Below are 14,912 nucleotides of genomic sequence, written 5' to 3' on the forward strand. Positions count from 1 at the left end.
CATCAACAACTTCCAGGACAGGGGGTATTGCTAAAGGCCTGTGCTGTGGCAAGTCTAGGAATTCTCTGAGTCTCTTTTTGGACTGAGGATAGTCTTGGCATTCCCAGTGGAAATGCTGTCTTAAAGTATGTAAGGTTTCACCAAAAAAAAAATCCTCTGGAAGGGAGGCAGAGGGAATGGATTCCTCTGCATCTGAATCCTCATAAGCAGATAAGGGCATGTCTTCAAAATCAGATTCCTCAGAATCATCGGAATCCTGGTCTGTTGAAGCTGCAGGGGACTGGTCTCTTTTCCTCTTAGCAGGGGAAGGCTGACTTCCCCTAATCAGTGTGATAAGATCTTTTGCCATTCTAAGCATTTGTCGCTGAGGCATGGGAGCAGGTGCATGTGTTTTGGTCGTAGGTTTTCTAGGTGTAGCGCATACTTTTGGCCTAAGAAACTTGGTAGTTTTAGATAAAAAATAAGTCGTCGGTTTGAGTGGAAAATCGGTTGAGCAAAGAACTGCTTCAGAAGTCGGTGCCTGCACAGCGGCTCCGGACCCATCCAAGGTAGAGACATCCATAGGTTCCATAGTTGAAGAAGAGTCTCACGGCATACTGGACTCCAAATGAGTCTTGGTAGAGGCCTGCGAATCCATAGAAGCAGGCATCAGGGGCTGCAAAGGCGCCTCACTGAGTACCGGCAAACTGGGGACTAGCTTAACAGAAGTGTCGTTGGCAGCTTTGGACCTATGCGGTCTGTCTTTGTCTTTATCCTTATGTTTTTTCAGAATATCGGTAGTCGGATGGTGTACCAAAGCCATTTTGGAATACTGAGATCGAGAGCAAATGAATTTAGCGACAATAAGAGCCTGACAATAAATGGTTTGGGTGTTGAACAAGGCACAAAAACAACAGCGCGGTACGTCATGGTCTGGGCCTAAACAGGTGATGCAGTAAGAATGAAAATCTCTGTGTGGTATTTGCTTTCCACAGGCAAGACAATTGTTAATTTTTTCTGACATCGGTTAGAGCAAGAAAAAAGATCCCCAACAGGGTACTTAGCTTTAGAAGACTTCAGGATTATTCAATTTGTAAACGAAAATTCAGGTAGCGGCCGACCGGCACTTGCGAACTGCTTCTGCTTCTGCTTCAGGCTCCTCCGCAAGAAAGACTGATGTAATGACGTCGGCTGCCTGTTTTTATACCCCTGACGACCTGACATCAGTCCTGGAGCAACAGCATCTGATGCAGAAATACTAAGTCTCTGGTATTCGGGCCGACTGAGGGCTACCTGCAGGCAGATATCCCTAGTGTGATGACTGCAACAGTGAAACACGAAGAACATCTTCTCAGCTCTCTTCAACTCCTTAATCAAAGCACCTTCAATTACTTGGCTGACAAATTTACAATATGGCAGAGATGGTGCAGCCTCAGAGCCCCCAAACACACACACACACACACACACACACACACACACACACACACACACACACACACACACCAGTCCTTCACAAGCCTAACACCACACAAAAATGCTGCAACCACAGATCTCAGTCCTGGCTCCCAAACTATGACAACCTTACCTCCAAGTTAAGAGACTCCAATATTTACTTAAACTTCAGAAATTCCATTAAAAAACACACTGACAACTTAACACCAAGTGCAAATTAACTTCATTAACTTACAACCCCCCTCCGCTCTTATCAGCCTCATTTTGTCATTTCTAGCAATTCTCAAACTCCTTTTATTTCCCTCCCCTCCATCACTACTGTCAATCATCCTTCCTGACTCAAGAGTTATTTCTTCTTTTTCATCCAATGTCAAACATGTTTTGTATACTATGTAAATACTGTAAAACTGTGTGGCTGTTCTTATGATGAATGTAATTTGCTGTTTACTTTTGAATGTGTTATGTCTTGGTGTGTTAGTTTCTCATACCCTGGCAGAGCCCAAAATGGGTACTTTTGGATCCACACTCTACCTAGGTTAAGAAATATGAGCAATTAATTAAAATAAAAAAAAATTCTTTAGGTGCATTGTATCAATATGTACTTTACGTACACTACCTTGGTATAAATAAGATACATAGCCTCAGTGTGTCATTTAGGTGCATAGCCTTACTATATATTAAGTGCTCAGAATATCTAAATCTCAGTAAGTTTAGATGCACAGCATCTTGGCTGAGCATCAGCCTGTATTAGGTGCACAGTATGATTTTACTTTGCCTGTTTCTTTTTTTCTTTCTTTCCTTAAACTGGGTAAACCCAGTAGACATAATTACCTGTTTTCAGGTTTGATGTGGGAGCACTGCCTTTTTAAGTCATTTATTCAGAGTCACACAGATGGCAGATAGAGACTGAGAAAATCAAACCCAGGATTACAAGCTAAATCTGATGTAGTGGCTCATATCCTTAACAGCCTACTGTGAACTACCAGTTGGACAGTCTTCCTCATCCAGTGCATGGTGCTCTTCTTACTTTACATCGGAGAGGGAGCTCTTTCCACAAGGATGATAAGGATCTACTTAGCTTGCTGAGCAATTCCTCTCTTTATATAGAACAAAAAGGTCACTGGATTTTAACAAGGACAAAAGAATATACACAACAACAAAAAGGGATGAAACCTTCAGTAGGTTGAGGTATTCTTCTATAGAATAGACTGTTAGACTCCTTCGACTGTCACTATTTTGTTTATTGCCCTCCAAGTAGTACTCTGTCCTTTACCTGTCTAACCTGCAGCCTTTCCTGCACCTAGAAATTGTTACTGTTTTACAAAAACAATCAGGAAAAGCAGAAATCATTCTTTATAGGTAGACTTCCTGCTCCTGCATGAGATTTCTCAGAACCTGTCCTCTCAGCACATTTCCTGCATTCCTTTATTTATCCTGCATACCAACAGCAGAATCACTGGTATTTCACCACAAAGTTATTCTCAAATGTACAATCAGCCAAGCAGAACTGCCTGAAATATATTTCATAAAAAAAACAAAACGGGGATATTTCTTATACCCACTTTCCATCAGCTGCAGGATGCCACAATGAAATGTACTCAAATGGCAAAATGTTTTTCTTCCAGTTAGAATTGGTGGAGCAATAGCTTAAGAATCACTTTTCTAAGATACCCTAAAGATTTTTTTCTGTATAGCACCCATTTCCTGAATACAATAAGACATGCTGGAACATAATGTGGATGTAAAATATGAAAACATGACCGATAACCTTTAAAATAAGATTCTGTATGAGAGTTGCTTTCCAACATCCCCTACTAAATAACAACTCTGAAGTCACAGCACCTTTAAGTAAGTATGACAGCTTGTCTGTTTACCTCTCAACATCCTAGTTCAAGAATCTGGGCATAGCCAAAAATAATGGTAGGAGGACTAAGGCCCAACCATAGGGACAGATTTTAAATATCGTTGGTATAAATGTAAAAGTCTGCTTTATCAGCATGCACTTTTGAAGGATATGAAGTCTGAAACTTAACAGCATACGAAACTACTCTGTGTGGAAGATTTTCAATACATATATATCTAGTTAATCACTGAATATTAATCAGATCAGATAATGGTAGTAGAAGTAATGAACTTAAACTCATCCTAAGTAAAAAAAATTAGAAATATTATACAGAATTACTAAGTATTCAAAAGTAATCACTTTTGAATGCTGGGATTACTTTTGAATACTTAGTAATTCTGTATAATATTTCTAATTATATATTTTTTATTTATTTTTTTTACTTAGGATGAGTTTTTAAGTTCGCTACTCTTACTACCATTATTAAATCTGATTACTGTACAGTGATTAACTATATATATATATATATATATATATATATATATATATATATATATATATTGAAAATCTTCCATACAGAGTACTTTCTTACACTGTTTTGTTTTTGGACCCACTATACTTTTTTAGTGGGTTGTTTGAGACTTCGGGGATACTACAGAGATTACTTGTATTTTGGAAGTCTGAAACTTAAATGTCTGTCATTATTTGATGACTTCAGTACTCAATGATTTGGCAGAAAAACACAAATTTTATAAAGAACAGACCAAAATATGAGGCAAAAGTCTGAACCTTCTGTGAAAATCTGGTCAATTGAGAGGTATACTGTTTACTGAATATTCTTTATTAACCATGTAAGTGAACTGCATGCACGTTGATCGTTTTCAGCTACAGCCCAGGCACAAGGCAGACCTCAACAAACACAGAATGTGTGAATTAGCGTAATAAACTGGATGCCCAACCCGCATGCTACTTTTACATGAAATACCAAGTGATGACAGCCCCAGATATTATTCAAATCCTATAGCAACAATGATAACAAATCAAAAGGCTGAATTTAAAGCATAATCCTGGAGCAAGAATTTAGTGAAACAGACTGACGGCTAAAACAGGCAAAGCTTGTTAGGAAAAAAAGTACAACAGGAATCATGTACAAAGTAAAGTAATAAATCAAAGAAGGGAATGCTAAGAGAGAAAATACTACAAATACAAAGTCTTCCTGTAAAATCTAGCCAGTCACCAAAGTATACCTAAGGTAGAAAGGGGTGAAAGGAGGTAAAGGGGAACAGAGTGCAGGAGGCTAAAGGAACAGAAACAGTAAGAGGATAATGTTTGGATACAGAGCATTAGACATGGGTGCTTACTTGGACGTGCTTTTTCAGAGGTAGGTCCATGTATTTATTTTATATGAGTTAAACTAGGTGATCCTGAATATTCTAATTTTATCTCCTCTTCTTTTAGATTTATCATCAACATGCCTTGTATCTTCCAATTTTGTGTACTTGCAGAAAAGATAGAAACTCCACTATAAATGAGATTTAGGCAACTGTCACACTGCAGTACAACAGCCATGCAGCCAAAGGGTACAGAACAAAATAACTGCACATGCTCTAATAACGCAAAGCATTATGGGGAATTTACACAGATTACCATGAAATAATTAAATGTTCCTGAGAATAAAGCAAAACTGTATGATGCTAAAGGTTCTTCTGACAGTTATGTCAGCAAAGGTCAAGACCAGCAGCTAAATGCATGTTCTGTCATCATTTACAGTCATTAGATTGTTACAGATTACCTTGGTTTAATGTGGATGTATTTGAGATGTTTTTAGTTGGTCATGTAGCTTCCTACTAAGTACAAAAAAAGAAGCAGGGAATTTCCATTGCAAATGGTATGAAGATTAAGTCTACTTAAAGGAAACTGGATTCCTAAAATTCCTTACAATATTAGCCCCTCTACCTCTCCTAGAAGTCAGTCCCATGCATCCACCACCTGCTTTAAAAATCCTTACTTTACCGTGTCACCCTTTATGTTTCCCTTTTCTTATTTCACATCAACTCTCTTGCCTTGAAATACTATCTTCTCTTGATATTTCCTTCTCTGTCATTGTATTTATCCCCTGCCAAATCTTAAGTCCATTTTCTATAAAATACAGCTGCATAATTCAGTCATTGGAAAGATTATCAGCAAGGGAGGTAGAATGTTTTAGCAAAATTATAACAAATGGGTCTAAAATCACTTATATTCATTTTCCAGACTGGTTTTGAGGTGTCAAAGGTCCTCCTACATGAGGGTAACTCTGTTCTTGTGTTCTTACTCAGCCAGTGACAGTCATGCCCTATACAAAAGCGCATGTCACTTCTATTTCTTTAGTGACAAAAAATATAACTTAAGAGTCACACTTTAGGTTAGCATTCCAACAGTGTAAGCGCATCTTAACTATATAGAAGGTGTGGTAAATGGACTGTAAATAAAGCATAAGGACACATATCCATACCTAAATAAGGCACACTGCATGGTTGTCCATTCTGTTGCAAGACAGTCACCCTCAAAGAGCTGTTGTTATGCTGAAACTTTTACCCAGCTATACTACATGCCCTGTGGGGGGGGGGGGGGGGGTTCTGTACTAGTATAACTAATGGACAGAGCCTCCTGTTGTTTATAGAATAACTCACGGTAGTGAGTAGCGAAGGAGAGGATCCTCTGTAGTAGTCCTTGGCAAAGCTATTGCTTCTAGACTGGCTTTGTAGTTGCAGTGTTTGATTAATGTGAGAATTAATGATCGTGAGTACCGTGAACATACATTTAAAAATAAGCAGCTGGTGTCAGAATCTCTACTAGAATATGCCTTATAGTTCCTGATTCCTGACAATGATCTATTAATGCAATCCACAACTCATTTTACTAAGGCATATTTAGCAACATACAGATCTTGTTTGCATTTCACAAAGGACATACATAGCTAGTCTGATTTTCTGATCTGTTTGATTAATGCTTAGGTTTCCTGTACATTTCCAAAGTGTGTACCAGACAACTTATTCCTCTTCACTTTTAGCAGAAATTATCTGCAGTAAGATGTGTATTTTGCAACATGGAGTCTGGTGGTAAAGTTATCTTTTTTGTCATGAAGTTTAAATTCCAAAACTAGAGAGATCATATGCTGAGATGACCTTAGATGCAAACTTCCTTTCAAAAAATGCCTTTAATGTAAAATTTGTGGGAAACTGAGCAGCTGGAATGTAAGCAGAGGGGTGGAGTGCAGAAATGTTTACTACGACAATCGAATAAGACAAAGTTGCCCTATAGACATTTGCATCTGTAAATATATATGTTTTATAGCATATCCTTGTATTTGTAAATATGTTCATTTCTTATGTAATCCATTTCACCTGTGCTGTGCCTGCAAATGGCCCTTAAGATTAGTGTACTACCCTCAGTAAACAAATATAAATAAAATAGAGAGCACTCACTTTGTCTAACACTCTTTGAATTGAACAATATTTCAGGTCAGTAAATTGCTGATCTGCCCATTAAGATAATCTTTCCATGTAGCTCAATAAAACTTTTATAAATAGTGATAAACTGTTTGGAACTGAGAGCAAATCCTAAAGCCAGGAAAGTTAAGAATGCTGTGACTTATATCCAATACTTAGTCTTGTTACTACAACAACAATGTTTTTGAAAGGAGAAGAGAGATGTAGCAGGATGTACCATGTGACTGTGGTTGTCTCTGCCACTTTGGCACACTGAAGAAATGTGATAAACTCCTTTCGGCCTTGAGAATTACCTTCTAGGATCAAGACGAAGGGTAGTAAACCACAGAACAGATTTCAGAGTCTTAGACAAGGAGAAGGTATCTGTCTCCTAAAATTGAGGTTGGGAGTGCAGAGGACAGAACCTTAGAGTCTTAAGTATTGTATTGGGCTTTGTAGCAAAAGGATCTATCAAGTGAGCTACCCTAAGGATGTTATATGCAGCAAAACGAATCTGCCTGGATGTCATTCATGTTTTTATCTCAGTGTCATGATAAATGATTCTACACTTAAATGAGTTGTGAACTACAATGTAATATAGTGATATTCTGTATTTCACTTTTTCCATAACTGTGCAACAATGGATATTTTTTCCCAATTCTAATAGTTTCTTTATTAATGGTGACTATTAAGAAGCTTAAATCCAAATAACGGATAAAGTCCTGTTACCAAATGCCTTCATTATGTTAGATTTTTTGCCTGAAGAGAAGGTGGAAATTGCGGCTGTTTTCTTAAGATGCTAATTAGAATATTGATAAACAATAGCTTCATCCAGTTTCAGTTTTTTTTTCTTTTGAGTTATTTTCTTGCACCCATACCATTCCACTCCTTCCCAGTGAAGCCTACACATTTGTAACGCATCTATTGTTTCCTCTTCAGATAGTTACCCTTGAGATGAATCAAGCATGTCTGTTCTACTGTCTTTGTCAAGTGGCATTTCTGCTTTGATCTCTAATAAGTTTATGAAGAAGAGTCATCATTAACACAATATACCTGACCCATGCAATGGACTCGCATGAGAGTATTTTTGTTTCAGATAACAAATTCTCCCTTCCGGAAGGTCCACTTTTGTGGCTTGTCTGTACAACCTCCGTGTGGCTTCCTAATGTCCACTGGATTTTCCAGCATGAGGGAACACCTCCTCAAAGGCCATATGGCATCAGCCAGCCCCTGGAGGAAGATAAACAAATGTAGTGTCTCCTTGTTCTCCCTCAGCTGCCCGCGAATCACTGATGAAGGTGTGGTGACAATGAATGTGCACCAATAACCAGCTTCCACTTAAACATTTCTGTAGAGATCTCATCTTTCTGGGTCTGGAGCTGTGTATCTGCAATGTGTTTACCCTGATGGTAAGTAAAAGTGGAAGGCTAGCTGGTGGATACTTTGCTGTCTAAATTCCTGGAAAGATTCAAACAGAAGTAGTGTAATTACTTTTTTTTTCTGAGGATAAACATCATTGGCCACCTACCCATTCATACAATTCTCTCATTAAAAGGATAAGTTCCTCTAAGGGAACATTTTCTGGAAGGGATTAGCTCAAAAAACTGCTGATTATCAAAAATACTGTCAGTCTCCAAATGCTACTGAAAGTGTTTTGTGAAAGTCTTTTCCCTATGAAGAAGTCAAAGACAAAGGAAGGACACCTTTTTTCCATGAGAAACCAGTAGCTGACCCTATGAAAGCCTGTATGACCAGCAAAGATGCTGTTATCAGACCTTTATTGGAGAACTTTCTCTGGCCTGGTGTACATTGGATTACAGGCACTGGAGCCTGAGCCTGCACCTCCTAAAGTATCTGCTCCTCGTACTGCATTGGTGATCTAAAATACGGGCCTAGACTTGTACTCAATGATTAAGCAATTAATAAAGGTAGGAAAGTTTAACTGAGAAAGTCAAGACAACATTTTTTGTTATCATTTCGTACCATGAAAGAATTTTCTAAAAAATTGACTGATGTCCTTTGACTGGTGTAGTAATGGTGACTGTGTCTTGTGCCAGCTGAAAACAAGTATAGGATGTACCACCCCTGTAACCCCAAGTTGGCTAAAATGGGTAATTAGAGAATAAGTGAATAAAAGAATGAATAAATAAATGAATGATTTTAATGAATGAATCATATACAACTCATATTTAGAGAATTCTTCCATATCTGCCAGCTGTCCTTGATTTTGAGGGATATCCCTGATTCTAGCTCAACATTTTGATCTGTCCCAACAATAATAATAATGGGAACTGTTATTTTTTTCTATTAATGTATACGAATTTATGCTGTAACTTAAAATGTGATACTTTAATTCAAAAAAGTTAAAAAAAATAGTGTAAGAAACTACTCTGTGTAGAAGATTTTCAATCCATATGTATCTAGTTAATCACTGCATATTAATCAGATCAGATAATGGTAGTAGAAATAGCGAACTTAAAGTCGTCCTAAGTAAAAAAAAATAATATTATTTATTATTATTTTTATTATTTTTTTTATTTAGGACAAATTTAAATTTGCTACTTCCACTACCATTATCTGATCTGATTAACATACAGTGATTAACTAGATACATATAGGTTGAAAATCTTCCATACAGAGTAGTGTCTTAGACTGTTTTGTTTTTGGGCCCACTATACTAGTTTAGAAGGTTGTTCGAGACTTCGGGGATACCACAGGGATTGCTTGTTTTTTTTTTAATTTAAAAAAGTCTTGTATGACTTGTTTTTTGCCTTAATCATTAGCCTTGCATTCCTGTGTTGCCATACACTCCTGAGTACCATATTCATGTCCCATTCCCATAACTTTCTTATCCTCTCAATGTATCCCCAGCCTCTAACTTTATCTATGATCACTCCTAAGTTCACCACAATCCCCTCCTTTAAAACATCACACCATAATTTTTGATTTTATATTATTGTATTTCCTAACTCCCTACTCTAAACCACACAGTAGCATAGTCAATGTTAGTTAATGGCACCTTCACTTGGACAAGGCTGACTCCCCCACTTTCATTAGGACAACATCTACAATTATTTCCTTTATGACATAATCTCACTTAAATTAGTTGAACTCCCTCATATTTCAAGACTTCAAACAACTCCTACTCTCTTTATACCCTAGTGCTTGGCATCCCCCAATTTATTCCTGGAAGACTCAAATTTCCCATGATTATAACATTTTTCTATATATCCTACTCTTTTATTCTTTCATTCATTCTCACATTCTCCTCCCTTGATGTATCTGAGAGCCAACATACTACATCAGTCCATCAACTCCCACACCTTAAACACCAGGGCACTTGTGCTACGTTCTTACTTTGCTACCTTCAAATGATATTGTTTCTTTTCCTTCTCCTTTCCAAGCTCAGATTTGGTGCTGCCTTTTATGTTGATCACTAATTGAACCTTCATCCCTCCCTTCTTCAGCATTTCTAAACAGTATATACAAGGTACCTCCCTGTCCCACCCCTCTTGTCACTGGCCCATGTTTCTGTGATACCAGCAGTGTCCAGTCTCCTTTTGTCTCAGTGCCTACAGCTCCTTCCTCAGACTCCTTGCTCTGTATAGTAATGCTATCCAGCCATTCCCTGAATCACTCGTACATGTTCAGCTACTGTGGTGTATATTACTTTCTTCCTTCTTTCTGTGACACCCCAATACCTACCACCCTCCCTCTTTCTGCATCTGTGGTCCAGCATCTCCATTTGACCATTGAGGTATATATTTTCAACCCTGCTCTGAGCAGGTATTCTCCCTTCTGGATTAAGATAGAGATTGCATTTGTGTCCCTCTGATAGGTCCCTCCTCATCTCCTACCAGTCCTAAGTCAGTCAGTCCTCCTCCTTTGTCCACTACCACAGTCAGTCATTATACTCGTTAATCTTCCCCTTCTTCATTGTCCAGAGAATCCCACCTCCAAACCTTTCTCCAGCCATCTCTTTGACACCTCCCAGCATTTGCTTGTTATATCTCCTGGAGTCTCTTCTGACAGGTCATCAGTACCAATATTCATCACAATGTATCCCCTTATCTTCCATGTGACCACCTTTGCAACGTTTTACCATTCCTTGCTAAGTTTGAGCATTAAGACAGATTTCACTATAACCAGGTCTTCTCTGTTCATCTTACCAGAATTCTTAACCCACTTGATGATTGAATCTCAGCTTACTGAAAAATCTGCTCTTCTTTCCAAATTGGTCCTCACCTCCTTCATTTCCTGCCCCATGTCAGTACCCCTATCTAATACGTCCCACTATAGTTCCACTACCCCAGCTGTCCTCACTGCGTGCATTGGTTACCTGACCCCTGTCCTGCATCTTTTACCATCCAGTTGGCACCTTTTCTACAAGCCTCTTCTCTATTTAGTTTGCTCCTCTTTCACATTTCTCCTCCCATCTGGCTAAGTGCCTCTTTCTATTCACTTTCCTCTTTTCCCCTCATTGTATTGGCTCTTGAGTGGTTATTTCTATGTCTTTCTCTCTCTCCCCTTCATCATTTATTGCTGCTGCCTGCACCCATCTGTCCATCTTGGATATCTTGTACTTGTCCTGTCTTTCATGGCTTCAGCTCTCATTTTCTGTCACCATACTCTGTACCAAACCACTTGCCTGTGCTCTTTAGATGATCTCTGCTTTCAGACAGTAATGTTAGTTGTTGCTGTTTGTCTTTCGGCTTTTTCCCGATAAGGGGTCGCCACAGCGGAACTCCGGTCCGCTAATGATTGGCAGTAGATTTTTACGAAACGCCGAGGTGCCAGCTTGACGCCCAACCTTCAACGAAGGCATGCCCATTAACGCACACATGTCTTTCGAACGCTACCCAACCGCGGGGAGGAGATGCAGCCTCCACACAGAAGGCACTCCCAAGCCAAGCCGAGAATCAAACAGGAGAACCTCTTGCTGTGAGGTAACAATGCTACCACTGTACCACCGCGGCATTCAGACAGTAATTTAGTATAAGGCAATATGTCAGTAACACCCCAGAAAAGAAAGTAAGCCCCAGGAATGTCAAATTACCCTGTCTCAAAGCTAGTCCAAGATTTTCAAACTTACTGAAATATTTCACTGACTGAGATACTTTTGGCAGTCTATTAGCAACATCTGAATACCCATGCAAATCTCCAAACTCCAAAATACCACCAGAAGAGTATCCAAGCCTAGCAGGAAAGTATCATACTATCATGATGAAAGCATCAACAAAGGATGTCTACTGCCACTGGCTTGGCAAACTCACTGTCTGTCTCTCCTACCTCCCTTCATTTCAGGCTCCAAGTTTCATTAGGATTCTAACCTTATATCATTCTCACTCAGCTCCTTCTCCCCAAAGTAGGAAGGCAGTCATCAGTTGCTAATCACTCTAATCTATCTAACAAGACAAGACCAGATTCAAACCCAGGTTACGAGAAATAAAAATCTGATTCACCCACCAGTTGCATACACCACCTAGTCACTGGATACAAATGTGGTAGCTCTCCCGTGTACACGCATACTTTCATCCTATCATCTCATACAAACGCTTTGGATGAAACAAGTAAACAATACGCATGATGCTGGTATGCTGACTTACTTACAATAACACATAGTATAGCGTCACATGTTTAAAACACTTCTGCAGGTTGTAAAACTGACTATTTTACAAAAAATATTACATTTTTATGGTTGTAACATTTTCTTGTAATGGGGACTCAATGGACCAGTGAAAAAAAGGTGGCCACACAGACTTTAATAATTCCAGATGAAAAGGTATACTTTAAATTACAGTTGGATAAGTTCTCACTATATTTACTTACAGGAAAACCTGCTTTCAGAATGTTTTTAGGTGTTCATTATCTAAAATGGTTAGTATACAATAGGAATGCACCTCAAGTGTCACACATGTATTTTGTTTCAAAGTCAGTGATGCAGATAACATATAGGTGTTTCTTTACCACTTTCGAACCACTGCCCCCCCCCCCCCTTGTCCATTAATAAGAAGCATTAGTCTGTCTGCAGCATGAATATGTAACTCTCTAAGCAACAGCAGGTGTTTGCCATGGAATCGTACTACAGCAACCCACAAAGAAAAACAAATATCACACTGTTATTGTTTTAGAATACATTATCATCCTTATAATAAAGACCTGGATTTTGATCTGAGACTGGGCCTCCATACAAAATCTGCGTCATCTGAGTCCATTTTATAAAAAACTGAAAAACAAAATGAAAGAGAGAGAGAGAGAGAGAGAGAGAGAAACCTAAGGCAAACACATCTTGTGGTGTAACTTAACTTTAGGTGAAGTAAGATATAATTAAAGACTTTTGATTTTAAATGTTAAACTCTTTGAAGCAATCATAAAATTGTATCATATACTAGGAAAATCTGAGTCAAATATGTCTGAGCAGCCATTGTCATGATAAATACCATAACTTAAGAAACCGAAAAATGTGCAGTATTCAGCTTTAAACCTAGCTAAGCAAGCATATGGTCAAGAGTAAAATAACGTCATAATGAGAATTGTTTTAAACCCAATGCATAAAAAATAGCTACTTAACATTAAAAAAGTGAGCATAAAATAGATATGCTATAGTACATCATAACACTGTGGTTAAGAGCATGTTCCTTCACTGTTTACCAGAAAATAGTCATAAGGAAATGTATCATAACTTGTAGCATAGTAGGTGTTGCAATATAGTACTATTGAGATGGGTAATAGTAATAGTATACAATATGCATATAAATATTCATTGATTCTCTCTACCTACCTTTAGCCACACACTTGATCTGTTTAAAGAATCCACTCCAGATTTGGAAGTGCTGGAACTGTTTTTCTTCTTTCTTAATCCCACTGTATATGGGCTGTAACTACTTTTCCCACTGTTACGTTTACTTAACATTCCTACGTTCCCACTGTATCTCTGAGCCCCACTTTTACAAAAACCACTGGTCACAAACAGGTTGTATCATATTTTTCTTTGCTTATGCCTTAAGGTTTACAAGAGTATTTGCAACGAATATTCCAACTTTTTGCCTGTTATTTCTAAAGTAAAAAATGTATAAACATGACTGCCGCTTACAATTTAAAATGTAAAAATAAATTAGAATATAATACCTTAAGTGATTATTTTACAACTGCATTTAGTTAAACAATACCAGGGTTACATATATCAAATAAATACAAAAAAAGCGCACTTTTCTGTTCAGCATAAAGAATTATTACTTTAAAACAAAAAGAAACAAGCTTTATAAAAAATATATATATTTAGTCAAAAACCTCAGTAAAGAATAAAAGTACACTTTCTGCCTCTGACTATTCTCTGTGCCTCTCCTTTTTTCACCAAATTAAACCAATATAATTATTACCTGAACCTCTTCCTGTTACCTATAACTTTCAGGCTAAAACGAACCCTATAGCTTGTTCTCTGTAATATTCTTTTATACAGTCCAAGTTGTACGAATTGTTGACATTTTGGGATAAGGTTTATTATATTATTTCCTCTCCCAGCTACATATTAGAATTCTTTCATCAACAACAAGAAAAAAAAATACTCTGTTTCCTTTCTGCCCAGCCCTAACAATGTGGTTTCTAGTTTTGCAACCCCTCCTGCTACCAGTGCACCAGCAACAGTTACAATTAGTGTTGCATTTATTTAGCAGAAGTAGATGAAAGAAAGGATGTATGTTAAACTTACAGATGCATTCTGCGGTATAGGGCTTCCTGTTCTGTGCTTCTTAGATATTGATGGAGTTTTCATCAGGTCTTTTTTCTTCCTGGAGAACATCTTTACTATACCCTCCCTTTTTTCTCTTCCTTCCGAGGTTCGGGTCTTCCTGACACCTTTCTCGAACCAGGACACTGATGTTTACGATAATTCCATTGAATTTGTATGTCCCTTGGAACTTACAAACTGCCTGTTACCTCCCACCCCCCCACCCCCAGGGTGCAGACATGCAGTTTAACTTACCCCTTAGCTGACAGTTCAAGCCACATTTACTTTTCTCTAAACTGTCAGGGCTGTACTAACATGTGACCTGGGACTTCGCTCTGATTGGTGCTGTGGTAGACAGACTAGTAATCTGTACAATTCTACAGGAAAGAGGTAGATAAGAGAAAACAAAACACACAGTCCTGCAGTCAGTCTTCCTCATCCT

General features: G+C 38.2%; 1 protein-coding gene across 3 annotated transcripts in view; it reads right to left on the reverse strand.

The window, feature by feature from the left end:
- Positions 1-14,669, reverse strand: part of ARHGAP45 (Rho GTPase activating protein 45) — a 786,168-nt gene extending 771,499 nt beyond the window's left edge. For 2 of the 3 annotated variants that reach the window (XM_044053817.1, XM_044053815.1), the window contains exon 1: positions 13,526-14,272. In XM_044053817.1, the coding sequence (XP_043909752.1) occupies positions 13,526-13,657 (132 nt within the window). In that variant the 5' untranslated portion in view covers positions 13,658-14,272. Of the gene's footprint in view, positions 1-13,525; positions 14,273-14,452 lie in introns of those variants that run through there. The other variant, XM_044053816.1, reaches the window with a different exon arrangement.
- Positions 14,670-14,912: the final 243 nt, after the last annotated feature.

This window comes from Protopterus annectens, chromosome 13.part0 (assembly GCF_019279795.1).
Source record: "Protopterus annectens isolate FY-2018-M chromosome 13.part0, PAN1.0, whole genome shotgun sequence".
NCBI lineage: Eukaryota > Metazoa > Chordata > Ceratodontiformes > Protopteridae > Protopterus > Protopterus annectens.